Source organism: Fusarium verticillioides, chromosome 2 (genome assembly GCF_000149555.1).
Source record: "Fusarium verticillioides 7600 chromosome 2, whole genome shotgun sequence".
In the NCBI taxonomy this organism is placed as follows: Eukaryota; Fungi; Ascomycota; class Sordariomycetes; order Hypocreales; family Nectriaceae; genus Fusarium; species Fusarium verticillioides.
Window position 1 is genome coordinate 443,799 of NC_031676.1, and position 23,394 is coordinate 467,192.

Here is a 23,394-nt window from a genome sequence, read left to right on the forward strand (position 1 = left end):
ACATGTATTCTCGCCACACAGCATTCCTATTCTAAGATATCACGAAGCAACGCCTCAGCAGTAGGAGTGTGTCCCAAGTACTCCTGCAGCAACCCCAACTCATCTCGACTTCCGCCAAATTCAAGAATTCCCTTTTTGTATCTGTCCCAAGCTGACACGTTCCTTGGATCCTCACGGAATGTAGACTCAAAGAGCCCTGCCGCAAACACGTGAGCACTGAGAATTCTTTATGAGTAATTCCTCTAAATTGGAACATATAGGTGACTTGCCTCAGGTAGGAGTAATAGCCTGCACCGTAGCCAAAGACTAGATGGCCCAGATCGGCGTGTGGATATCCCTGGTCTTCTGGCTCCGGTGCACGAACAAACCCTAACTTCTCCGCAAGGCCATAGTAGATCTTTGTGAAATTCATCTTTAGAAGCTCATCGTGGCTTTTGGGATGGTGTACGGCCATATCGAAGCGTGCATATACCCTGTATTTGAATTGGAACCAGCCAAGGAGCTTACAAGATAATGAGACTCACATCTGACGAAGAAACCACAATGATCGAATCACCTGCTGGCCTTGAGTCAATATCTGAATCATGTCATCGGGTATTTGTGCTGGAGGAAGCTCCTCTCCTGGATGTTCCCGCAGCCAGTTCTCATTCAGCTGCGGATGAGTCCTCGCGTAGTGGAGGCCCAGACGTTTGAGTTCAGGTTCCATCCAGCACCACTTTTCAAGCATTACACTGAGAGCTTCGGCAAAGTCAGGTGGTGACCTGTGACCATGGAAAGCTACGTAGTTCGTTCTAGCCACCAAGTGATGGACGCTATGTCCCAATTCTGCTCTTATGAGTTTTATGTGCTAGGTTTGTCAGGATGAGCGTTGCTTACCGTGAAAGTGGGACACTATCTGGTTATGCTTTAGCAAAGCGCAATCTGGGGGTGTGGAGCGCGGAAAGGAACACATTAAAATTGTCGGCGGATGCACTCGTGTACCATCCACTTTCAAGTAGCTCTGAGTAAGAATGCTAATTTAGCAGACATGAAATCCCTGGCGCCTCCCATCAGAAGCACTTACATATTGTAATTGCAGGCTGACGTTCTGGTTGCCCTTGTACTTGTTATCTCTGGAGAGGAGGTCCATGTAAATGAACCAATGAATTGACCCTCTGGAGCTCTCTCACCCTCCCATACAGCCCAAACATGTACGTCTTCATGCCATATGGAGCCTTTGAGTCGATCTGGAGATATGGGGAAAAACTGGATGCTCAGGAACTCAGAAAACATTTCTAACATGACCTTGATGATATGTTGGAGGTGGAAATACTCCGTCACACGATCCTGACTGACATGTCGACGTTGCTGGGCCATGCGAGCGTAATACCAAAAATCCCATGGAAATATTATGTCATCATTAAAACCTTCGTCAAGGGAGTTCTCAGGTTCGTTCTGCTTTTTCAACTCCACCAATGATTTCATATCTCGCCTACCTCGAGCCATCTGCTTAGTTTCTAAATCTGTCAGAAACTCCTCAACTCTGTCTGGAGTCTTCATCAACCTCTTCTTTAGTCGATAGGCTGCATGACTTTCGTAACCCAAAAGTCGAGCGTTCGAGTCCCTTTCCACAACAATCTGCTTGAAGAGCCCGTCATTCTGACTCAGATTATTTGCATCGTCGACATACATTCTCTTGCGCGTGGCGGGTTTGGAGGTGCTTCGGTATATGGCTAAGGAGTCTGCTACTGAAAGCGAACGAGTCGCATATCGTGGTTCTCTGAGTGCTTCTCGAAACGATCTATGTCATGCTGGGGTACGCCTGCAAGATCATCCAGGGAAAACCATAGACCTCGGCTATCGTCGTGGATTCTCTGTTTGTATTCCCGTCGTATGCTGTCTATGCGATTTCTTCTCTCCATATACTGTTTGACCTGCTCAGGCTGCAAAGTGGCGTATCCAAACTGCTGGAACTCCAGAAACATCTTATTCAGGTACTTCCGAGCTTCGAAATGAAGAGATGGCGCGCCAGTTCCTTCTTTGACTGCTTTGATCAGGCACCAGAAGTCTGATCTTGCGGTAAAGGCCGCTTGGTCTTCGTTGATGAGAGTACAGGCTTCTTCAGAGGCTTGTCGAGATGCTTGATCAGGTGACGCATAACGGAGCATGGCAATGATACCAATGTCCCCCTGGGTTGCGTTGTCAATGTTGATCAGGGGCTGAATGACGTTGCTAAAGCTGGTTGCTTGTGGGTTCACATTCTGAAAGATACCTTCCCGTACAGCCTGGTATTGATTGATGATGCCTTTCATAGTTGGAATGGCCTGATTAGCTGGGATGAGTTTTGGGAGAGGCTGGGGAAGTGATTTAGATCCCATATTGAGGTTAAGAGTGGTGGAAAAGTATGAATATGTAAACGATGATGGTTTTCACGAGGACTAGTGCTTTAAGAACTTGGGAAAGGTAGTAGACAAGGCATAGTATCCATGTGATCGAGAGAAAGCGGGGTAATGTGACCAGTAATGATACCTTTTTTTCTTTATGAGGCAAATAGGTGATGTCTTGAAGAGGCATCGAACTCACAGTAATGTTCCAGTGATTTGCCATCCAAGGACCGTCCTTCTGCTCTGCCTTATTTATTGCAACTTCGCACACATGGCGTTTTGCGAGAAACTACATTCAAGGGTAGATTGACATGTTATTTTAGTGCCGCAATATCCTCGCTCAATTATAAATGCAACTACTCGATCCATTTACGTATCTACTCAAATATAACCTACTCTATTCCTCATCATTAGGGGGCGTCCATGAAAGATCCCATGGCCATATGTTCATTCCCATCTTCTTTCCAGACCTCACAGGAAGTCCTGCATATCATGTCCCCGTATGCCCTGTCCCATTGACATGGAAACTTATCCAATAGATAACCGAGCCTTCAATGGGCTCAAACGTAATAACTTAACTGCACTAAACTCCTAGAATTCTCAGCCACTATAACAATAATAAGTTAATAATTAAAAAAGCCTTTTATAGTAATACTAGTGCTTTACTTCGGCTATGACGAATAGCACACTGAATGCAACAACCGCTGCCCCGAATTATTAATTGATAGCCATTTTCCTCTAACTCAAGACGTTCCAAACCTTCTAGTCCTAGCCATCTTGCAGAGCTATCCCCAGTGACATAAAAGAACCAGGACTCGCCGTTAAGGAAGATTCTCTCTGGAATCTTAGATGCGCTCCAGCTATCCTCGGGATGTTTCGCGATGTATTTCTCCAGACTCTCGCTCGCCTCCTGCTTCGCAATGATGGGCCAAATTAACAAGTTATCAAGCACACGGCGCGTTTCAACTGCATCCTGCAGCCGCGGACATGAGCATTTGCGGAAGACCTGGGAACCCATTGACATTTCCTGCTTCTCCCGGAACCCAAGGCGCCACTTCTTACATTTCTGACCGCTATGGGCCCAGTCATATGTTTGTACAGCAGTGAATGCGTCGTGGTCATGATATCCAATGTGTGTACCCACAAGCTTTGCTGTCCATACACCAGGCCAAAAGGATATACGGGGATCAGATTGCAACAAAATTCCCCTTGTCGAATGAGTTCTGAAGTCACCCATTCCATCAATAATACGTGCTTTTCGTATGCCATTGCGTGCCGGTACCCCCAATCTGATATGCAGGCTCCCTCTTTTCACATCTGCGGGATCAACCGCGTCCATTGTATCCAAGAAGATGCTCCAGCCCCTGGAGCTGATGAGAAACGCCCTTGAAACATAGGAGTTACTATACAGCCTTCCAAGTAGTAGCTTACAAATCAGCTCAAAAGAGCGGATTGTATCAAGTATAGGTTCATGGAAGCCGCCCTTCTCGGGTTTCAGATAATCTTCATTAGTTAGCACTTCGAAAGCGTCTAGAGAGAGCGGAAGCTGAGAACAAGTCGTCAACTCTTGAACTCGAGAGAATGCATAGATCAGAGCCATAGCTGCAGACCAGAGCGAACTTTTCCGCTTACGCTTTGTGCGCCCTGATCCCACAATATCATCGCCGAGTTGGGCCTCATCAATTTCGAATAAGAATGATGCAGTCGCGATGATTGCTGGTCGGATTATGGTGTTCATTGAGGCTAACTCTATCGCCTCTTTTGGAGGAGCCGCTGAATTGGCCTCACGGGAATGGCTTGAAGTAAAAGTCTCGCGTGAGCTTTGCTTGTAGTTGGAGTCAAAGCGCCTGAAACACTCTGATACAAGGCTTGACGCATATTCTCTGAGCTCGACTTCATCCACTCCTTGAATTTCAAGAACGTGTCGGAGGAATCCCTTGGCATTTCTTCGCAGGTCACTTTGGATGTATGGATCAACATCGGTTGCCGTTAATGTGAAGACCGGTATGTTCTCAGCGGCTTTTTGAAGGAGCACAACTGAAGTATCAGTGGTATTGCAATGCTCTATAGTGATGTTGTACGGGCCGTCGCCGAAGTGGATGGTAGCGTCAGATATCCGAACCAGCACACTTAGGCCCATGATATGATAACACCAGAGTACAACCGATGAGATTCCTCGATCACAGGACAATTGAAGGAGGCAGTCTTCGGGAAATCTCTGGATAGAGTCCAAAGATGTGAGAAGTCCTCTCAACATAACGAATGGGAGAGCACGATCAGCGACCGACTCTTGATGGATGCGAGTCATGCGATAAGCTGATTGCTCAGAAATCCGGCGCCTCTTAGTAGGACGACTTGTCGTACGATTGTTCGCCTTCATTTCATTAAGTATTTTGTGCTCAATGGCGGTATAGTGAGGTTCCCAGGAAAAGGCCGTGGTTTGCTGCTGACACGAAGCTACAGTACCGAGAAGCGAGACATAGTTGAGGCCGTGACTTGTAGCTGTTTTGCTGTCGGTGAGCATATCGTCTATTGCCTGGGTTAATGCCTGAGATAGTGATTGATGGTCATGTGAGAAGGCCAGAAATGACACTTGAACAACCATCGAGAACAATGCTACATTATTGCTAACCAGCGCCTGACTGACTGTCGGGCCCGAGCCGCTCTCCAAGACAAGCTCTTTGACAAACTGAGAGAGAGGAGCATGACCTGATCTTGCCACAATGCTGCGGAAGTGCGTGGCAATGGCTGGGTCCAGTCGATGCCGACCTAGAATATGTGCAAGCTTGAGTTCGGTGAGTTCGTCAGAGCCGGATCTCTCAATCGCTTCACGAACAGCAAGTGTCCCAAGCCTCAAGGCTGTCTTGGTCAAGGGACCGACAAAGTTGGTCAGTTCAACACCAAGTTGGAGTCCGACGGGGACAGACATTGTGCACTAGCATAAAAAGGTGAAAAATTAGACGAAGGAATAAGGGGTTGCAATACTCATTAATAGCGGAGGGAGAGATAATGATCTGCCTTACCGCCCATATATTACACCGCCCCTTCAACAAGGCTTTGCTACCTGCACTGCCTTGTACGTACCTAAAGTCTACCAAACAGGGCGCGACAACGTAGCTAGGATTAAACGCCACATATGATAAATGATACTATTGCATATTTCCATGAAATTCGGTAGCGCCTGTAGGTACACGCTAGCTGCAGCTATTTCGCTCATTTGACCAATCAGGCTATTTAACAACATATCAGATCTTTATTTATAAGCTAAATACGGAGATAATAGGATGCTACAGTCAGGCTAACTTGGACCCATAGGCGCTACCGAATTTCATTAAAGTATGCGGTAATGCAGGTCAGCCTCGAAAGGCGTATCCAAGTACCTCTAAGGTCTAGGATGATTAAATTTAAATTTTTATTACATCTTAGGCAGTAAAACCTTATCACGTTAATATTACCAAGGTTAATACCTAAATTGGGGGCTGAACTTACCTATATATAAGCCAACTTGCGTACTGTTCCAACCCATTACTTTTCCCTCACATGTCATCTTGGTGGTCATGATCGCAAGTCAGAGAGGCTCCCTATTCAGTTCTTCAATACTGATATAATGATACTGTACACCAGAGACATCCTGAGCTCAGAAAAAAGTTTCATATATCACGAATAGTCTGTACATCTTCAATTAATCCTCCCCACTGTGAGGAGAGTCGTAACGAAAACAAGAGCAAACAAGCGCAGCCATCTTCGAAACATCGAAGATGCAATCATCTCTCCCAACTGCCCAAATGTTGCCGCATGTATCAGCTGCAAGGGAGTCGCCGACAGTGCATATCCCGAAGCAACGAAAAAGACAGCGACTGCAAAGTGTCCTCCACTGAAAAGCAGGCGAAAAAAAGGCATCGTAGCTGGCTTATATTTCCCTTTGTATCCAAAAGAGCGCTCGAGCATAATAGCATCAACATCGTCTCGTGAGAATTGCTGATGATGATGGAAATATATGAGAAGGGCGCCAATGCCTCGAAGTCCCTGAAGCCACGAGATGGATCCGCTGGAGATCGTGGAGGATGTCATTGTTGGCTATGGCGGTGATGAAATGACTGCTTGAAACTGAGGCCAGATGATGAACTTTTGTAGCAAGTATGAACTATGAGTAAATTTGACCAGTTCGAGTATGCCGTGAGGTGCGCAGGGCAGCCATTTTATATTTTCTAATCAGCGGGGTATGGCCAGCGACCAACTCCAGATAGTAACCAGGGTGTAGATAATCCGTATCAACTGAAGATTGTATCAAATATAGGCCCCGAATATTAGACTTTGATAAGATCTACGAACCCTGAAATCTATGTAGAAAATCCGTTTTATAACAACGCTCAGCTTAGCTCTTCCTCCCTCCAGATATCATTCCCAAAATTGACCGTCCAGAGTTCTCCCCAAGCGTCAATATCGCAAACCTCCGAATCCAGTTTTCATCCGGCTGCTTACCAGGATCATTCGCTATGCGCAGAATATCCGGTGGGCAGTGACTTTCCATGTACATCTTCCGCTCCTGCGTCTTCTCCGGCCCTTCAGTCGGAATCGTTATGAAGCTCTGAAGAATTGTAGCATCACTCGCCGTCATATGCGCAAGAACGTCCCGCAATAATGTCTTTGGTAGGTAATAGCCTCGTCCTTGGTCACTGAGACCTTTCTGTGCTATCAAAAGCGTAGCCCTTGCTTCTTTGGGATCTGTGTCTCCGACATCTAATCCAGATCCCGTTATGATATGTCCTGGCTCGGTGGATGTTGTCAAGGATTCGATTTTGTTGAGGGATAGAAATGCTAGCATTGCGAGAAAGCGTGTTAACATCATATTTCCGTATTCGAAGCTATGTCGAAGATAGTGAATCCGTAGAATAGTCTCAAAGTAGCCTCGGTATCTTGAGAGGGTCCCTTGGAGCACTTCTTCTTCGATGGGAAGGTTTGGGGCCTGTCTCTGCCCCCCTGGTGCGAGAATTTCGTAAAGTTGAACAATGACATAGCAATAATGGAGACTAGGAAAATTCAACACTTGTAAGCACAACTTCTGCCTCAAAGTCTTGGGTCCGGGTGAGGTATGTACAACGTACTGTATCTTAAGTTGTGAAGGCGACACGATATTCGTTGGTGACAGTGGCTCTGGCATCGATTTATACCATGTATCCAACCTTTCCGTGATCTCAATGGTTTTTTTACCCCCATTTTGACGCAAGTAAGAATCAGTTGAATCTTTTCCAACTTGTAGCATGGCCTCGTTGAGAACGACACTAAAGGTCATCTTTGCTTTAAAGACCAAGCCAATCTTCAACGGCACCAGTGTTGAACTCGAAGGGTACTTCAGCCAAATTTCACCAAGCCAGTCTGGATCGCGGTCAGGGTCGGGAAGCGGAGTTTTTGGTGGTGTTTCCAGCAACGGCTGTGTCATGAATTGGTAACTCAATGTACTAATTTGTTAGCTCTAAACCGGCCAGAAAAGGAGTCTTACCATTGCCAGTGAAACAAAGACCAAGCTGTAAGGTCATATGAGTTTCTCAACTTCTTGTTCATGATGTATGTCGTTGGTTCGAATAACCCCAATTCATGCGCTATTTCTATTGACCGTATGAGAAATGCTGATGACAAAGGATCCATATCAAACATATTGACAATGGTATTCAATACTAGAGCTGCTTGTAACGTTGTCAAACTTCTGTTATGCGTCACCTCAACTATCCATAGCCTTCTCGCTTCTTCAAGGAATTTATATCCAAGGCTGTTCGGATTCCAATACTCTGCGGGCTCGGCTGCATAGTTTCGACATTGCTAAGAGCTTGTTAGCAAGAGTAAAATCCATAATACGTGAGAGACTCACGCATCCGACTGCTAAAATAGCGTTGACGAGCAGTGATGAACAAAATGTATTGGATCCGCTGATCATATCATCTAAGAAATAATCCTTATGGAAGAACGTGAACCAGTCGTATTCTTGAAGGAAATATGCACGTATAAGCTCCCGCATTGTATCGTCGCCAACACCCACAGTAGTCCATTTCGAAGGTACTATCTCATCCAGTCTAGAGTCAACGATGGTTGCTGCATGATGAGGTCTCAAATATTGTGCTCGATATCCCAAATCTGTGTCTGTGAAAGCCGGGGAGGCAATACTGACAACATCATCTCTTGTGCTCCACTCATGTATAAGAGATCTCATGAAGGGATTATCGTCAGTCTGGAGATATGTAGGCATGAGCGGTGAGTGGATAAATTGGTATCGCGATCTTGTTTCTGGCTCGAGTTGTACTTGGAGGAGTAAATCGGCGCTTGAAAGTTGGCGCATCAAAGTTTCAGCATCGACGCCAGATTGAATCCGTCGAACGATTTCGAGTGCTTCAGGTCGTGGTCGTGTTTGAATAGCTCGATATACGACCGCTGCAGGGTGTGATTCTAGCAGCGCCTCGTATTTATCACGATAATCTGTGTCTGGCGTCGCTCTGTAAACACACTCGGATTTCCGTGCCCGGCATTGAGAGCATACCGGTCGAGCCCCGTTACACTATGTAGGCCGGTGAGTTTCTGCCACAGTATTCATTCAAGAATGCCATACTGACTGACCTTTACTTTCTTCTGTCGGCACGTTTCGCAAGCCAAGGCCGTTGGAGCTCGTTTTCTCGCTAGGGGAGCAGTTTGATAGTGAGAAGAGCTTTCAGCTGGCTGGGGACGAGCAGCTGGGAGTAACCGTCGAGGGCCGCTTGATTGAGAGGTCTCTTGAGCTGACGATGTCGATGCATCGGAAATACTTGGCGTTCTATGGGGTATCATGTTTGGTAAATTGATGTAACTTGGTAGAATCCCAAAACTGTCATGATTTCAACCAGTGATATGTGAAGAACAAGGCCTTGGATAGAAGTGAGATCACAGAAACGCGTAATTGACTCACATGTGTACCAGATTCTTGGTAATGAACTTTGACGTACCTTTTCTCTGTTCGAAACATGATGTCATGGTGGTTTAAGCATGATGCACTTCGTTCCTTGGGAGCCACCGGAGCCCATTTATGAGAGATACCTTGAGGTGATTCGTTGAATCAAACGCTCCGGCGTATGTCCTGTACCTTTGATTGGCTGGGTCATTGCGGTGTACCGTGCATTGAAATGAATCGATAGAGCCGCAACGCCTCCTTTCGAGTCTGGCAGCTCATGGTGTTATTCCTTCAATTAGCATTCGACATATTTCTATAGTAAATTTTATTCAATAACGAGCTGCTATTAGAAATGCCCTTTGTTTTGTTCATCTTATTGTCTTTGTGGAAAATGACCCAACTTCCAAGGACTGAATGTTCGCTGTCGTGCTGTTCGACCTGGTATCACATTTTTAGCGGCTAGAGCTTGATCACCTGATCTTCCTGTAAAGAATAATCTTCAAAGATGTAATGAACGATACAGTAAGCCCTGTTTCCCTGTGTCGCCAGTTGGAGATCTCGAAGATCGGTAATGAGGATCTGTCCCAGAAACTGCTAGGTATAGAGCCGATCAGCAGTCTCACATAATCGATAATCAAAACGGGTCAAGAAAAAAGATACCAGAGATGGATATAGGTGGATATAGTCATCTGTATCCCCCGAATTCCGGCTTTAATCTCACATTTGCCCTCTCCACCATCAGATAGCAGATCCAGATCGGCCTATTATGCAATATTAAACATCATACTCCGGGATTAAAGGTCTCGGCTATCAGACTATTGAAAATCCAGGGTCGTGGTCGGCGGGAATTACCCAAATCGCTGTTATGACGCACCACGCGATCTGCGCCAGGACATGCCACTATTCCCAAGGTGGTCTTACCCAGCGCTGTCTCATTTGTGGTGGGGATCATGTCGCCTCACAAGCCAGGCGCATAATATCATAAAAGACATGAAAATTCACTTACATGATGGCAAAACCATTCCAGTTGAATTAGAAGATAAGTTTCTTTGATCGTTATTATGCCTGGCGTTCCGAGAAGCCGAGGCTGTAACTCTTGTCTGAAGCAGAAGAAGAAAGTAAGTACAAAGATGAAATGAATGCTAACGATTTCTTTTGAAGGAACCTACTTACGTAAGCCAGTGTGACCAAGTCAGGCCAGCTTGTTCAAGATGTGCTCGACTTGGAATTCCCTGTGTCGGCTCGGGCGAACAAAAATATGTCTTCAAGCCCGTATCATTCACCAAGCCATTTAAGACCAGCTTCTCGAAGCCACGAAAGCAGCAGACGTCCTCCCAGGTATCAATGTTACATAAGCCTCAAAGCCCACTAACTCTTCTGCAAGCCAAACTTGTTGCGGCTCTGGAAACAACAGACCTACGATATGGCCTCAGCTGTTATGGATATTTTCTAGAGCATATTCCGCGCAGGCTTGGTCATAGCCATGCTCTCGATGTTTCAGTTGATTTGATGATGAGTTTATTTCCTTATCATTACTCATTTGAAATTCCATCTCAGGTTCTAGCCAAGTATAGCAGCGGTTTGAAAGTATTGAGAGATCCACAAGACGAAACAGGCACAAAGCTCAGTCCAGAAGACGTTGCAGCCTTTCACATCATTATGATATGCCAGGTTAGTACAATCTTGAGAATAGAGCATGCACTGATAGATTCGAAGAGCTGGCTGGGACAAACGGATGGTGGGTTGAAGAGCCACGACAAGCAAGTCCTTACACGATTCATGGGCACCGTAACAGAAAAAGGCTGGAGTATCACTTTTGAGCTCCAGTTACTAGAGACCTCATTAGTTGCTCTATTTTTCGAGGCTCTTGTTGATCCACGCATCGAGTTGGAACATTATGTCAGTCGCCTGCGCTCACAATCACGCCAAAACGAATACAATAGTAATCAAGATGCTCTTTCTCGATACTTTCAAGTAGAGCGACTACTCAGGATCCCGAGATTTATGCACGAACCTCTGTGTTATATGGATGAAATCAAAATCACATATCAAGAGCTGCAGGACGATCATGCCAGAATACTGCACCATCTCGAGAGCGTAAGAACACAGAAGTCTTCTTCTGGAGACTTGTACTGTCGACAAAAGCTTATCCACAGGCTCCAAGTCACGGAAGCGATTCTTCTCACGGTAGCACTAGCTTTGAACAGCATACTTCGAGCAACGTATCCAGATGATAGCGTCTTACTCTTGGAGGCATCGACGCTGGCGAACGAACTTATCGCCCTTGCCAAAGGGGTATCCCAATACAGACCTCTTGGTGCCAACTATATCCCACCATGCCTAGTAGCTACAGTCAGTCATTTTCCGGCTTGCAAAATCTCCTTCATTTTTCAAATTACTAATCACTTATGTAGTGGGCGACTACGAGTGCTTTGCAGGCCCAACGAAACGAGATTGAGGTATTGCTCACGGAATATCAGCAGGATTATGCTCGCATAAAGTGGATGGATCAGGCTCAACTGATGAAGGCATTACACGAGACGCTGCTTAGACACCTATCTGAACCGAATCGGCAGGACAAAGTTGAAAAGTCTGATGAAGATGGAAAGCTCGAGGTGCTGATGGTACATTGTAAGGCAGTTTTTGGGTCCATTGGCAGTTGCTTATTGGCATCAAGCTGAAGCTCTTGGTCGTCAAGCCTCTAAAGCTGGCAATGAGTATGAACCCTGATCAGAAAAGAAAGAGTTAAGCTTTTGGGGAAAGAAAATTAAATATTATTCATGCCAAAGAGCTGGCATCATTAAAAGCTTGACTTCGTGATGTGAGTCGTATCGTCCAGCAATATGTTTCTGTCATAATTAAATGCTAAGAGCGGATCAAAGAAGCACGATCGCTCCAAGCGCAACACCAGCAGCGGCAATAAGAGATCCCTCCATAACTCGAGCCGCATTGGGCGCGGCAGTAGTAGCCGCAGCAGAAGGCGTAGAAGCGGCAGCCTCCTCGCTCGATTTGGTGCCAGATGGCAGAACAGGCGCCACAGTAGTTGATCCAGCCGCCGCCGTGACTCTAATCGATTCAAGCGGTTCTGCCGATTCAGATACGAAATGCCTCGTCGTAGTCCTCGTCTCAACCTTAACCACAGTACTAGGCTCAGGCGTTTCCGTCACAGTTGTTTCCGATGTCGTCTCCGCAGCTGCAGCCACAAGTGTAGTCGAAGGTTTCCAGCACGAGAGATACGAGGTTCCGACGGTTTCAGTGCCGGTATATCCGGCACATCCAGGCACGTCAGTCTTTGGGGGTGCTCGACCGCCGCCGCAGTCGAGAGGATCGCAAATCATGCCGTCGTCGGGATCGAACCAATGAACTATTTTATCTTCGCATGTTGTGTAGCTGTGTGTTGAACAGCCGAATCCAAGGGCTTGCTCCGCGAGCATCAGCAGGGGAATAGCAGCCAAAAGAGTTGATTTGACCATTTTGAAAGTTCGTAACGAGTGGATCTTTTTAACGAGTGACAAGTTTAACGAGTGATTTGACATGAGAGATTCTGACGTGGAGGATGGCCGTGCTTTAAACGAAAATCTCACAGGGGTCTTGACAGAATTACCCGGTGACTGACTCGACGAGTGAGCCAGTTGTAACGTATGATCTTTAGCGTTCGCCAAATCCTTTGGAATTGTTGTCCTATGACCTCTAAACGACCCATGCTGTAGGAGATTGCGGTAGAAGCGAATGGGTTAGTTCAAGAAACAAGAGCTTTGATTGGTTGGCAAAGCTCGTAATCTCTTTGCTGTGCCGTTCTTCCATCCCCTGTAGAGGGAATACGACAAGCTGCGCCTTGCTCTGAAGGGACGCTGGCGGATCGACTGCAGGGATTATTGGGTGCCGAGAGGAGAAGTCACCGAACTGACAAGACGAGGCCATTTTACTTCGAGAGAGAGACGAGTTGGCGGGCTTTGCCGTTTCTCCTTTCCCTTGGAACAAAAGCCACTCTTAAGGGCTTAAAAGGATTGAGGCAAACATTGGCATCATGGAAATTGATCGGGTCTCCAAATTGTCTTGTCAATTTGAGGTTGTCAAGATAAGTGCGAGCATCGCCGGTTGCTCAACATGGTGTTGAGGCACAACACACCAAGAGACAATGTACTACATCACAATTATGAATCCAGTGGCCTTAAAAGACGTCTTATAGCAGCTCTATATATTTCTATCGAACTGAATATACAAAACAGTATAATAAAACAACGAACCAATCATCTCAACTCTTTTAAACACGATGACTCTATTTCATCGCTCCAGGTCTCAATTAGTGCATCCGGCCCCGGCCCCGGTTCCGATACCGGCCGGTCGATTAAAATTCCGGCGGGGTGGCTTCCATTGGCGACTCATTCCATCCCATTTCCCATCGAGGGGCACCAAGAATAATTTTCCCAGCATCAACAAGCAAAACAACGATGGCCACCGATTCGACACATACGCAATCGCAAGTCTACCTCTCCACAAGAGGTGGCGACTATGGTGTACGCAATATCTGTGATCAATCGCAATTGGCACTCCGCTGACCTTTGAAAGCTCTCCTTCGAGACCGTTGTCCTAAAGGGCTTGGCTGCTGATGGCGGTCTCTTCCTCCCCCATGAGATTCCCGCTGCGACAGAATGGGTGCGTACGAGCGATCAATGCGGACTTCCCATGTATCTCTTAGCTGCGATCGAAAGCGACGAATATTAGGATGACGATTAACGCGATACTAGCAAAGCTGGAAAGACCTCTCGTACCAGGAACTGGCCTTCCAGATCTTCAGCCTCTACATCTCCCGCAGCGAAATCCCCGCCGAAGACCTACAAGGCATCATCAACCGAAGCTACTCTACATTCCGCGCCCAAGAAGTCACTCCCCTCGTCCAGCTCAAGGACAACCTGCACCTCCTCGAACTCTTCCACGGTCCTAGCTACTCCTTCAAGGACTGTGCGCTGCAGTTCCTCGGCAATCTCTTCGAGTACCTCCTTGCGCGAAAGAACGAGGGCAAGGAGGGTAAGGACCGACATCACTTGACTGTTGTTGGTGCGACGAGTGGTGATGTGAGTCATGCTGTGTGTGGTCTGATTGCGGTAATATCCTGACGTGTGAATTAGACTGGATCCGCTGCTATTCATGGATTGAGGGGCAAGAAGGATGTGTCTGTTACTATTTTGCATCCCAAGGGCCGTGTCAGCCCTATCCAGGAGCTTCAGATGACGACGTGCACTGATGCCAACGTGCACAACCTCGCCGTTACCGGTACCTTTGACGACTGCCAGGTGAGTACGCCCTTTCGCACGGCCTTCGCGCCGCGCTAACAAAATCCCAGGACATCGTCAAGGCCCTCTTTGGCGACCCCGAGACCAACGCCTCCCTCAAGCTCGGAGCCGTCAACTCCATCAACTTCTCCCGCATCCTCGCCCAGATCGTGTACTACTTCTACTCCTACTTCTCCCTCGCCAAGAAGTCCTCCACCTTCAAGGTCGGCGACAAGGTGCGCTTCGTCGTCCCCACCGGAAACTTTGGCGACATTCTCGCCGGCTACTTCGCCACCCGCATGGGCCTTCCCGTCGACAAGCTTGTTATCGCGACTAACGAGAACGATATCCTTGATCGATTCTGGAAGAGCGGAAAGTACGAGAAGCAGCCTGCCAAGGGCCCTGAGGCTCAGGGTGGTCTGGAGGTCGATGGTGTCAAGGCTCATGAGGAGGGTGTCAAGGAGACGCTCAGCCCTGCTATGGACATTTTGGTCTCGAGTAACTTTGAGCGTCTACTTTGGTTCTTGGCTTACGAGTTTGCTGCTACTGTTGGCATGGATGTTGAGTTCAACCGCAAGCAAGCTGGTCAAGAAGTCGCTGCTTGGCTCAAGGATCTCAAGGTCAAGGGCGGTTTCGGCCCCGTCTACGTCGACGTTCTCAACAGCGCCCGCAAGACCTTTGAGAGCGAACGAGTCAGCGATCCCGAGACCCTCGAGACCATCAAGAGCATCTACGAGCAATTCAGCTACGTTCTCGACCCCCACTCCTCCATCGGCGTCACCGCCTCTCTCCGCTCTGCCCAACGCGCCGAGGCCAACATGCCTCACATTTCCCTGTGCACAGCTCACCCCGCCAAGTTCGCCGGTGCCGTTGAGCTTGCGCTCAAGGATGAGAAGGACTTTAACTTCCAGGAGAAGGTTCTTCCTGAGGAGTTTGTCGGACTTGAGAAGTTGCCCAAGCGAGTTTCTGATGTTTCGAATGATTGGAAGGCTGTGAGGGAGCTTGTTAAGGAGCAGGTTGAGAAGGAGCTTAGCGGACAGCGATGAATGTGAGATGAAAAGTGTTGGGTCTAGGTTTCGAACACATATTTAGAGGGTTAAAATGATCAAAAGACAAAAGACGAATTAGAAATATTTTAGGAGTATGAGATGATGAGGTGATTGTTCCTGAGCCGGTTTCGGGGACGTATTAATGTCCACTCTTAGTTCTATTTGAAAATATGCCTTGCTTTCCCGCGTCTAACCACGTATTGGCGCTATTTACATGCTTGTATAACACGTGGCTAATTTTTGAGGCTTGGCTGGTGTAAGTAAATTGTCAAGCCTGTAAAATGTTCAGCTGCCAAGACGACCCCTGCTTTCAGCCAATATGCCTTGGCAAGTAGATAAATGCCTTGTGTCCTCGACCAAACTTCGATCATTCACCAAATCACCCAATCTATTGGTTATTTGATCCAGCATTGGAAAATGAGAACTCATATCTTAACTTTGCCTCTGCTCTCAGGGCTAGTTAGCATATCAACTGCAGCCAACACCGAAAGCGACTATCTAGCAACCGTAACCCTCGCCCCAACCGCCTCTGGGGCTGAAGCATTTGATCTTGAAGAAAAGCGCGCAGAATGTTTCCAGGCTTGTTACGAGACTTATGGAAACTATAAGTCTTGTACTAGAGGAGGTGTTTTCCAGTGCTGGTGTAATGAGTCTGTTGATTGGGTTGAGAGAGAGGAAGATTGTGTTTGGGACATCTGTGGTCCATCTGCTTATAACCGTGAGTTTAATTTTATGATGACCTTGTGAAGTAGAGGGCTGATTCTGTGTTCAGTCTATGGGACTGTTTGGAGGAGGGTCTGTGAGACTGTGACGGCTTCTGCTAGTCAAACTACTGAGACTGGATCAACGGTTAGTCTGCAAGTCTCTAATCGTTAAGTTGGTCTGCTAATACGGAATAGTCTTCTGACGAGAATGTAACTTCAACTTCGGCAGAGACCACGAGAGCCGAGACTACAAGCAAAGCTGAAGCTAGTCAAGCACAAGCAACAGAGAATTCAACTTCTGGTAGTGGTTCCACGATAGCTAGTAGCGGAACAGCAGCAGCAACTACGAGTGCTGAATCAAGTAGTGCTTGGAAAATGGGCTCGTCGTTGTGTGTTTCGGCTACCTTTGCTATTGGTGCAATCTACCTTGCAGGAATGGCTTTCTAATATTACAATCGTGTGTCAGAGTTGCAAATACTGTAGATAGTCGCATAGCATACCTAGTTAAAATCAATTATTATCTCTCAGGAACCCTTGAAGAGATTTCAAACTTCCGACAATAAAGCAGAGTGCCGATATTGATTGACCGAAAGACCTCCTAAAGATATAATAGATTTACCTAAGCATCCTCAAAACTTAGGATAGATGAGTCCTTGAGCTTCCTTCTGCCCATCAGAGGCCATTTAGCTACTTCAAAGTACTCATCTAAATTCAGAGGCCTATGCCAACGAGATCCTGGCAGTGTTAGTGCTCATCATTAGTTGGCTACCAACACGCCCCTACGTCACTGCACAACCAGGTCCAAAGGCGACTAGCCTCATCTTGAATCTTAGTGAAACTATTAAGAGACCCTTATCATTTACCGATGTCTAGTTGCTTAATCTAAACCGAGGATCAGATATCTAGTTATGGCACTGCGTCATCGCTCCACAGCCTTTTCCCGGGAAGACGGCAAAGGCGTGTGTGGGGCTCCAGGACCTTTTCGGTATATCAAATAGGCCCCTAGTAAATGATCGTCACAGAGCTGAAGGAATGAGACTGAGATCTACATGTCAGTGAACGAATCTGAAACCAAGTAAGGGTCCGATGTTTGATTACTCTATCAGATTTAGTTCGGCGGCAAATCCTTGGGTCTTATTTACGGTGCTCTTGGCGAGGACCTTGTGTTTATCATAATGTAGACTCATGTTACAAGAGCAACTACTTTGAAAACACAACATTTGAGATATGAATCATGATAGAAACGTGGCAGATTATACTGGCGGGAGCTACTGTCTCTGGCTACTTGCTGGCCTTGCTATACCCAGATAACCAGAATTCAATCTTTCTGCTTGGCTTTTTAGCAACACTGTGCACAGAGACAGCCCTCTGGTGCTTTTATAGGATCTTAATACGCCCTCGGTTCATTTCACCGCTTCGTCACGTCCCCACGCCGGAAGGAAATCACTGGCTTTGGGGTCATGGCATGAAGCTGTATCGAGAGCCATACTGCTCGCCAGTGAGAGAATGGTAAGTAGACTCCAACCTCAAACCCTCAACGGAACTCATAAATCTGGGAACAGGAATGAAACAGTCACAAACGATGGCTTCCTACGGTATCTGGGCTTCTTCAACGCCGAAAGAATAGTTCTCACCTCTCCCGATGCCCTTCATGAAGTTCTCGTCACCCAGAACTACTCTTTTCCGAAGCCTGCTAGCTTGAGAGAAACGGCAGGGCGATTCTTAGGAATAGGTCTTATCCTGTCTGAAGGAGATGCCCATAAGCTGCAGAGAAGAAGCTTGAATCCTGCTTTCGCACCGAGAAATATCAAGGCTCTGTATCCACTATTCTGGGATAAAACCAGAGAGATGGTCGAGAGAATCACAGCTGATAGGCTTGAGACTGTGGAGGTAGTAGAGTGGGCTTCGAGAATAACTCTGGACCTGATCGGTGTAGCTGGTCTAGGTCGGGACTTTGGAGCCATACAAGATGCGAAGAGCGAGATGGTGGAGACATATAATATCGTGTTTCAACCATCAGCTCAAGCACGTATGCTGCACCTTATCGAGAGTCTGGTTCCAGCTTGGGTTCTTACAGCTTTACCTATTAAGTTTAACTCAGACATGAGCCAGGCAGCCCGATTAATACGCGAGACGTGTAGAGATATAATCTCTTCGAAGCAGAAGAAGTTGAAGGAGAAGAAATTAGATGATATGGATATCATCTCTGCGGCAATATGGACTGGGACGTTCACCGAGGATGGACTCATTGATCAAGCCATGACGTTGCTTGCGGCTGGTAAGTCTTTCTCTTCCGCGCTTCTACCACAACTAACAATTCCAGGACATGACACCACAGGAGCAGCGTTTACATGGGGCATCTACCTCCTCGCCAAACACCCGGAAGTCCAAAACCGACTGCGCCACGAAATCCGCCAACGTCTCCCTCCCCTAACCCAAGCGAAAGAATTCCCCATATCAAGCGTCAACATCGACTCAATGCCCTATCTCCAAGCCGTCTGCAGCGAAATCCTCCGCTTCTACGCCCCCGTTCCGCAAACTCTCCGCGAAGCAGCCCACAACACAACCATCCTCGATCAATCCATCCCCAAAGGGACACGCATCGTCATAGCACCATGGGCTACAAACCGCTGCTCTAAACTGTGGGGTAACGATGCACATTTGTTCAGGCCAGATCGATGGTTGGGTGAGAGTGCGCATGGAGGTGCAGAGAGTAAATATGGGTTTTTGTCGTTTTTGCAGGGTCCGAGGGCGTGTATTGGACAGGGGTTTGCGAGGGCTGAGTTGGCGTGTTTAGTGGCGGGGTGGGTTGGGAGTTTTGAGTTTGAGTTGAGAGATAGAGGGTTGATGGATGAGAGGAATGTTGATGTTAAGGGGGGACTTACAGCCAGACCGGCTGGTGGGTTGCATGTGAAGGTTAGAAAATTAGAAGAGTGGTAGGAGACTTAGACATATAGACTCTACACCGACAACAATTTGAATCAGATCAGGTTTATTATATGTCTACATCAGGGAACTATCTAACACTCTACAGCTTAGCTCTCTTCTCACCAGCAATATCCCCCAACCACTCCCCCACAAACCCAACACACTCATCCATCCTCTCATAAACAACCTGATGCGTCCCCTCAACCCACTTAACATCAACCCTCTCCTTCAACTTCCCAGCATCAGCCTCGAACATCTTAGCTGGCACAGCAAAAGGCCTCTTCGGCATAATAGCAAGCAACGGAACACTTATATCCTTGAACCGATCGTAACACTCAGTAGGAGTTTGCTTGTCGTACCATAAAGCCCAATCCAAACGAGGGTGAGCGATGAGTTTGACACCTCCCTTTTCGTTGGGGACTACGCCGTGCTGGGTGAACATGCGTATGGCGCGTGAGTCCCAGTTTCTTGTGCGTTTATTCTCACGGAGTGCGTTCTCGACGGCTTTACGATCGGGGAAGGATTCCTTAAGACCGAGACAAAAGATTTCTTTGGGGAGCTTTGTCATGGCGTCGTTGATCTTTCCAGCGGGAATCATGGCTGGGTCGACGACCATTAGACTGCTGAAGATGTTTGGTGTGTGGACGGAAGCTAGGATAGCGGCTTGAGCGCCGAGGCTGTGGGCAAAGACATGAAGATTCTGCCGTGTAGGTTGTTGAGCTTGGCTTGTTGGTTTTCGAGGTTGAAGATACTTCGGTAGCTCTTCGCCTGGTAGTACAGGAAGATGTGCTGTGAGGAAGAGCAGTAAATCTCGGACGATGTCCTTCTCATTGGCGTATAGGTATCCCACGGGATTAGCCTTGGCTGTCTGTCCGCTGAGAGGCATGTCTATCGCCCAGATCTCTTCAACCTTGACACCAGACATGCGCAGTCGAGGAAGTAGAGATTCAAGCATAGGCTCAAACATCTCCTTGGGAACTCCCATGCCCGTAAGCGTGAAAAGAGTTATGCCTTGCTCAGATTTATTGACTTGTTTTGTTGGGATGTAGCGCTTGGCGACCAGCCTAGGAGGCGGGACGGTTGATGCCTTGCTCTGCTCTGAGTCGGAGTACAGCTTGAAGACGCTGCTGCTTGCTTTCTTGCTTGCGGGATCGTATGGGATGTTGTATGCCTCGTCGTTGGGAATGTTGGACGGGTCATCGTTGAACTTGGCAGGTGGCCACGCAGCAGTCTCGTCGCGATCATCTGTGCCTAGAAACACATGTGTCGAAGCTCGCCATTGGGACTCCTCAGACAGAGTTGCCGGCTCGTTCGTGGTATTCGTGTCAGTGGGGGGTAAGACAAGCGGACGTAGCAATGCCCGCTCATACGTCGTGGATAAATGAAAGCTCATCGTTCTTGATTTGACTTTTTACTTCAATCATAAGAAAGACAGTTATAGGAGGGTTCAAAGTAAGTTGACAGGAAAGAAAACAGTTCAGCTCATCGCAGCTGTATTTCGATCAACTTATCCCAGGCTGATCTGTTTCCGAATTCGGCAATTATACAGAGCATCCATGTTGTGGTGCCATGTACCCGCTCCCCACGGGGCTATTTGAAGCTAATTCTGTGAATCAAGACACTTGACATCATTGGCATCATATCAAGGAGCTCAGTGAAGATCAGGGTTGTGGAATGATTCCGTGACTTACAGCATGCCGAGAGACTTCGGAACCGAAACATTATTCAGGCTCTAAAAACGGCATGCTACCGCCATCAGTTTACTCTGATCTACGTAGTCCGATGCTCTTTTGTTGCTAGGTTCTCTCTGCCGGAAGAAGCTCTCTGCCACAACTCTCAACTGCAAATAAAGCCCAAAAGCGATCATGTAAGCCAGGACTCTCTACGTTGTCGTGAAAGTTTTAATGAAAAGACTGATACGTCGGTCGTCTTACTTGCCATCTAAGCGCATCCAGATAAAGATCCTAACTGATCGGTTCGTAATAGACTTCGTGTATTCATGTATATCTAATTAGAACCCCATAACGCCCTACTCCCAATAGAATGCTATTTCAACTTTCCGTCCCCCAAGTATCAACCTGTCCAAGCCTAACGCTCTCATCATGCTCAATCCTGACTATTACCCTCCCAGCCTCCTTCTGCAAATCATCCAAGTCCGTCTCCTGCGTCTGACCCACAACATTAGGTCCATAAAACAACAAGGGAAGAATCGAAGTCTTCCACACTGGCATTCCTGGGTTCGTGAACCCTTGCACAACCGCAACTATCAACAACAGCATCGTGATGGCCACTAGACCAGCTGGCAACAGCACCCACCGCCAATCAAACACGGTGCAGATAGCCATCTCTGTAGCTTGGCCAGAGGCCTTGTCGTTCTCTACCTGGGAGCTACCTCTTATCTGTATGCCCTGCTTGCGGAAGTTGTTTGTTATAGCGGTTGTGAACAGATCAAAGGAACTATCGAGACCTTCAAATGTTGAGTTGTAGAGGGGAGGTAGCCACCATTGGTCGCCACAGTCCAGCTGGTCTTTGGCGCCACCGACTTCATTGGCCAAGCAGACGGTGTTGAAGAGTGTTTTCTCAATGAAGCGCCTCAGTCCTTGCCGGTACCGAAAGGTGAGTCTGTAGACACATTGATGCGGAACAGTATAATTGATTCCATCGACCGGGACAACTGTTTCTGAGTCTGAGGGATCCTTGGTTTGAGAAAAGTTGGCAAGTTTATATTCCTTGCCATCTATCAGACAGGGCGTTTGCACGCCAACACGATCTCCTGCCTCGTCATTGGTAGCCCTATCGTAGTCGATGGGCTGCTCGTCAACAACCTTCTCGATGAGCGAACCTCTATCTACCTTGCCGTAGTATTTCTTGATGCAAGGATACAGGGCACATGAGGTTGCTACGGCATAGTGATAGCGAAGAGATACTGGGACTTTTGAGGTCAGCCTATCCTCAGGACAAGTTGCGTTCGTGCTGGTAGTGACGTTGCAGCCCTTTTGCGTGAAGCTTAGGGTCGTGATGTTGGAAATAGCGACTTTGGCCAACTGGGCAAACCTAGAGTTGGGTGTGTCGAGCGCCCAGTCTAAGTCTCCAGACATGACCATGACCTGGCTATTGGTAACAGCCTGAATCCACTGTCCATTTGGCAGACTGTAGTTGTAAACTTTGCCAGCGTAGCCTGAGGCTCCACTACTGTTGAACTTGCTAATGCTCAACTCGATGAACACCGAGGTGTCAATACATGCACTGCACATGGCAACAGAGGAATGGGTTATTCCCTGGGAGTTTGCCGGAAATGTGCAGTTTCCAGTAGAGCAGGTTGCAGCTATTGCTGTGTCCTTACCCATAGGGTTGACAAGACCGTTCATCATGGCGACTTTCATGTCACCTGAAAGTTCAACGCTGGCGGAACCTGTTTGAAAGGTTGAGTTGAAGGCAGGGACGTAATGAGTGATTGGCAGAGATGCTTGCGCGCCTTCGACTGTTCTTGCGCAGGGGACTGTGCTGACAGACTGCTGGGCAAAAGGGGTGATTGCAGGAGATATAATGATGACGAGAGCGGCGATGATACTTGTGAGCCGTGGAGGAACGGTCCAGAATAGCTTCAGTGCTCCAAGAATGCCACGACTAGCATTGTTGAAATGATGAAGATCGGTGACAGGACGAGGCTTCTGCGTAGAATTCCAGCCCATCTGACCGATGAGCTCTGCAACGACAAGCAACATCGAGGCTCTCATAAAAGTGCTAAGGATAGCAATAATTGTGTTGAGACTGATGTCGTATGGCCATGGTGTCAAGACTCTGTTGTTGTTCTGTGCTGGAATGACGATCGTAGCTATCAACAAGCCCAGAGCCAACAATAACGAAAGAGTCTCCCATAACCATGAACGAATAGGACCAGGCTTTGCTTTTCGTGAAGAAACATCTTTGGTCGTGATGCTGATATCGTGGTGTTTGTGTTGTTGCCTCGAAAAGGTCTCCATAATGAATTGTGTGTATGGTATGATGAACGCCACAGAAAGCACAGAGCAGCGTCCTCCTTTATCATTGACTCGGAGCGCTTCTCGAGTCCTAAGAATGCCTTACCTTCTGCAGGCGAGAGGCGCGGTACTTGGCTCGTGAGGATGCTTGTTAGTGCTAATCGCTGGACATGGCGGGGGGCAC

The 23,394-nt window shown here is 47.5% G+C and overlaps 11 protein-coding genes across 14 annotated transcripts; 4 read left to right on the forward strand and 7 right to left on the reverse strand.

Annotated features, from left to right (window-relative positions):
• Positions 1-26: 26 nt before the first annotated feature.
• Positions 27-1,671, reverse strand: FVEG_15771 (hypothetical protein; the record flags this gene model as incomplete). Its single annotated transcript, XM_018904962.1, has 5 exons — positions 27-196; positions 295-473; positions 525-828; positions 877-891; positions 1,170-1,671. 5 exons carry the CDS (start codon positions 1,669-1,671, stop codon positions 27-29), a joined length of 1,170 nt encoding a protein of 389 aa, XP_018751191.1.
• Positions 1,672-1,724: 53 nt separating this feature from the next.
• FVEG_15772 (hypothetical protein) lies at positions 1,725-2,357 on the reverse strand (the record flags this gene model as incomplete). Its single annotated transcript, XM_018904963.1, has 1 exon — positions 1,725-2,357. One exon carries the CDS (start codon positions 2,355-2,357, stop codon positions 1,725-1,727), a length of 633 nt encoding a protein of 210 aa, XP_018751192.1.
• A 305-nt stretch (positions 2,358-2,662) lies between these two features.
• On the reverse strand, positions 2,663-5,345 carry FVEG_15773 (hypothetical protein). The gene has a single exon (XM_018904964.1). The coding sequence runs from the start codon at positions 5,290-5,292 to the stop codon at positions 3,007-3,009; it is 2,286 nt and encodes a 761-aa protein (XP_018751193.1). The 5' UTR covers positions 5,293-5,345; the 3' UTR covers positions 2,663-3,006.
• A 1,147-nt stretch (positions 5,346-6,492) lies between these two features.
• Positions 6,493-9,399, reverse strand: FVEG_15774 (hypothetical protein). Of its 2 annotated transcripts, XM_018904966.1 has the most exons (6): positions 9,332-9,347; positions 8,970-9,252; positions 8,230-8,910; positions 7,864-8,180; positions 7,469-7,822; positions 6,493-7,393 (listed from the first exon to the last, which is right to left on the reverse strand). In XM_018904966.1, the coding sequence occupies exons 2-6, from the start codon at positions 9,174-9,176 to the stop codon at positions 6,739-6,741; spliced, it is 2,214 nt and encodes a 737-aa protein (XP_018751195.1). In that variant the 5' UTR covers positions 9,177-9,252; positions 9,332-9,347; the 3' UTR covers positions 6,493-6,738. The 2 variants fall into 2 exon arrangements, with proteins under 2 accessions (XP_018751195.1, XP_018751194.1); XM_018904965.1 differs by having other exon boundaries at positions 8,970-9,399.
• Positions 9,400-9,529: 130 nt separating this feature from the next.
• On the reverse strand, positions 9,530-13,431 carry FVEG_05953 (hypothetical protein). 3 transcript variants are annotated; one of them, XM_018894181.1, is made up of 3 exons: positions 10,450-13,431; positions 10,283-10,376; positions 9,530-9,867 (listed from the first exon to the last, which is right to left on the reverse strand). In XM_018894181.1, the coding sequence occupies exon 1, from the start codon at positions 12,810-12,812 to the stop codon at positions 12,153-12,155; it is 660 nt and encodes a 219-aa protein (XP_018751198.1). In that variant the 5' UTR covers positions 12,813-13,431; the 3' UTR covers positions 9,530-9,867; positions 10,283-10,376; positions 10,450-12,152. The 3 variants fall into 3 exon arrangements, with proteins under 3 accessions (XP_018751198.1, XP_018751197.1, XP_018751196.1); XM_018894180.1 differs by having other exon boundaries at positions 9,530-10,037; XM_018894179.1 differs by having other exon boundaries at positions 9,530-10,376.
• FVEG_05952 (hypothetical protein) lies at positions 10,172-12,072 on the forward strand. The gene is made up of 4 exons (XM_018894178.1): positions 10,172-10,394; positions 10,459-10,947; positions 10,993-11,628; positions 11,691-12,072. Exons 1-4 carry the CDS (start codon positions 10,338-10,340, stop codon positions 11,955-11,957), a joined length of 1,449 nt encoding a protein of 482 aa, XP_018751199.1. The 5' UTR covers positions 10,172-10,337; the 3' UTR covers positions 11,958-12,072.
• Positions 13,432-13,672: 241 nt separating the features above from the next.
• Positions 13,673-15,794, forward strand: FVEG_05954 (threonine synthase). Its single transcript, XM_018894182.1, has 5 exons — positions 13,673-13,793; positions 13,846-13,932; positions 14,025-14,351; positions 14,406-14,570; positions 14,621-15,794. Exons 1-5 carry the CDS (start codon positions 13,728-13,730, stop codon positions 15,593-15,595), a joined length of 1,620 nt encoding a protein of 539 aa, XP_018751200.1. The 5' UTR covers positions 13,673-13,727; the 3' UTR covers positions 15,596-15,794.
• Positions 15,795-15,919: 125 nt separating this feature from the next.
• Positions 15,920-16,861, forward strand: FVEG_15775 (hypothetical protein). The gene is made up of 3 exons (XM_018904967.1): positions 15,920-16,316; positions 16,371-16,447; positions 16,498-16,861. Exons 1-3 carry the CDS (start codon positions 15,938-15,940, stop codon positions 16,747-16,749), a joined length of 708 nt encoding a protein of 235 aa, XP_018751201.1. The 5' UTR covers positions 15,920-15,937; the 3' UTR covers positions 16,750-16,861.
• A 906-nt stretch (positions 16,862-17,767) lies between these two features.
• Positions 17,768-19,242, forward strand: FVEG_05955 (hypothetical protein; the record flags this gene model as incomplete). The annotated part of the gene is made up of 3 exons (XM_018894183.1): positions 17,768-17,811; positions 17,865-18,580; positions 18,626-19,242. The coding sequence occupies 3 exons, from the start codon at positions 17,768-17,770 to the stop codon at positions 19,240-19,242; spliced, it is 1,377 nt and encodes a 458-aa protein (XP_018751202.1).
• An 88-nt stretch (positions 19,243-19,330) lies between these two features.
• FVEG_05956 (hypothetical protein) lies at positions 19,331-20,623 on the reverse strand (the record flags this gene model as incomplete). The annotated part of the gene is made up of 1 exon (XM_018894184.1): positions 19,331-20,623. One exon carries the CDS (start codon positions 20,621-20,623, stop codon positions 19,331-19,333), a length of 1,293 nt encoding a protein of 430 aa, XP_018751203.1.
• A 578-nt stretch (positions 20,624-21,201) lies between these two features.
• On the reverse strand, positions 21,202-23,213 carry FVEG_05957 (hypothetical protein; the record flags this gene model as incomplete). Its single annotated transcript, XM_018894185.1, has 1 exon — positions 21,202-23,213. The coding sequence occupies one exon, from the start codon at positions 23,211-23,213 to the stop codon at positions 21,282-21,284; it is 1,932 nt and encodes a 643-aa protein (XP_018751204.1). The 3' UTR covers positions 21,202-21,281.
• Positions 23,214-23,394: the final 181 nt, after the last annotated feature.

Excerpts from the sequence above, each read along its gene's own strand:
- FVEG_05953 (XM_018894181.1), bottom strand. The coding sequence starts at position 12,812 with ATGTCAAATCACTCGTTAAACTTGTCACTCGTTAAAAAGATCCACTCG.
- FVEG_05954 (XM_018894182.1), top strand. The coding sequence starts at position 13,728 with ATGGCCACCGATTCGACACATACGCAATCGCAAGTCTACCTCTCCACA. Across the intron at positions 13,794-13,845 it reads CAAGAGGTGGCGACTATGGT|CTCTCCTTCGAGACCGTTGT; the intron begins GTACGCAATATC and ends GACCTTTGAAAG. Across the intron at positions 14,571-14,620 it reads GTACCTTTGACGACTGCCAG|GACATCGTCAAGGCCCTCTT; the intron begins GTGAGTACGCCC and ends ACAAAATCCCAG.
- FVEG_15773 (XM_018904964.1), bottom strand. The coding sequence starts at position 5,292 with ATGTCTGTCCCCGTCGGACTCCAACTTGGTGTTGAACTGACCAACTTT.
- FVEG_15774 (XM_018904965.1), bottom strand. The coding sequence starts at position 9,176 with ATGATACCCCATAGAACGCCAAGTATTTCCGATGCATCGACATCGTCA. Across the intron at positions 8,181-8,229 it reads CTATTTTAGCAGTCGGATGC|CAATGTCGAAACTATGCAGC; the intron begins GTGAGTCTCTCA and ends ACAAGCTCTTAG. Across the intron at positions 7,394-7,468 it reads CCTTCACAACTTAAGATACA|TCTCCATTATTGCTATGTCA; the intron begins GTACGTTGTACA and ends GAATTTTCCTAG.
- FVEG_05952 (XM_018894178.1), top strand. The coding sequence starts at position 10,338 with ATGCCTGGCGTTCCGAGAAGCCGAGGCTGTAACTCTTGTCTGAAGCAG. Across the intron at positions 10,395-10,458 it reads GTCTGAAGCAGAAGAAGAAA|TGTGACCAAGTCAGGCCAGC; the intron begins GTAAGTACAAAG and ends TACGTAAGCCAG. Across the intron at positions 11,629-11,690 it reads CACCATGCCTAGTAGCTACA|TGGGCGACTACGAGTGCTTT; the intron begins GTCAGTCATTTT and ends TCACTTATGTAG.
- FVEG_15775 (XM_018904967.1), top strand. The coding sequence starts at position 15,938 with ATGCCTTGTGTCCTCGACCAAACTTCGATCATTCACCAAATCACCCAA. Across the intron at positions 16,317-16,370 it reads TGGTCCATCTGCTTATAACC|TCTATGGGACTGTTTGGAGG; the intron begins GTGAGTTTAATT and ends TTCTGTGTTCAG. Across the intron at positions 16,448-16,497 it reads CTACTGAGACTGGATCAACG|TCTTCTGACGAGAATGTAAC; the intron begins GTTAGTCTGCAA and ends AATACGGAATAG.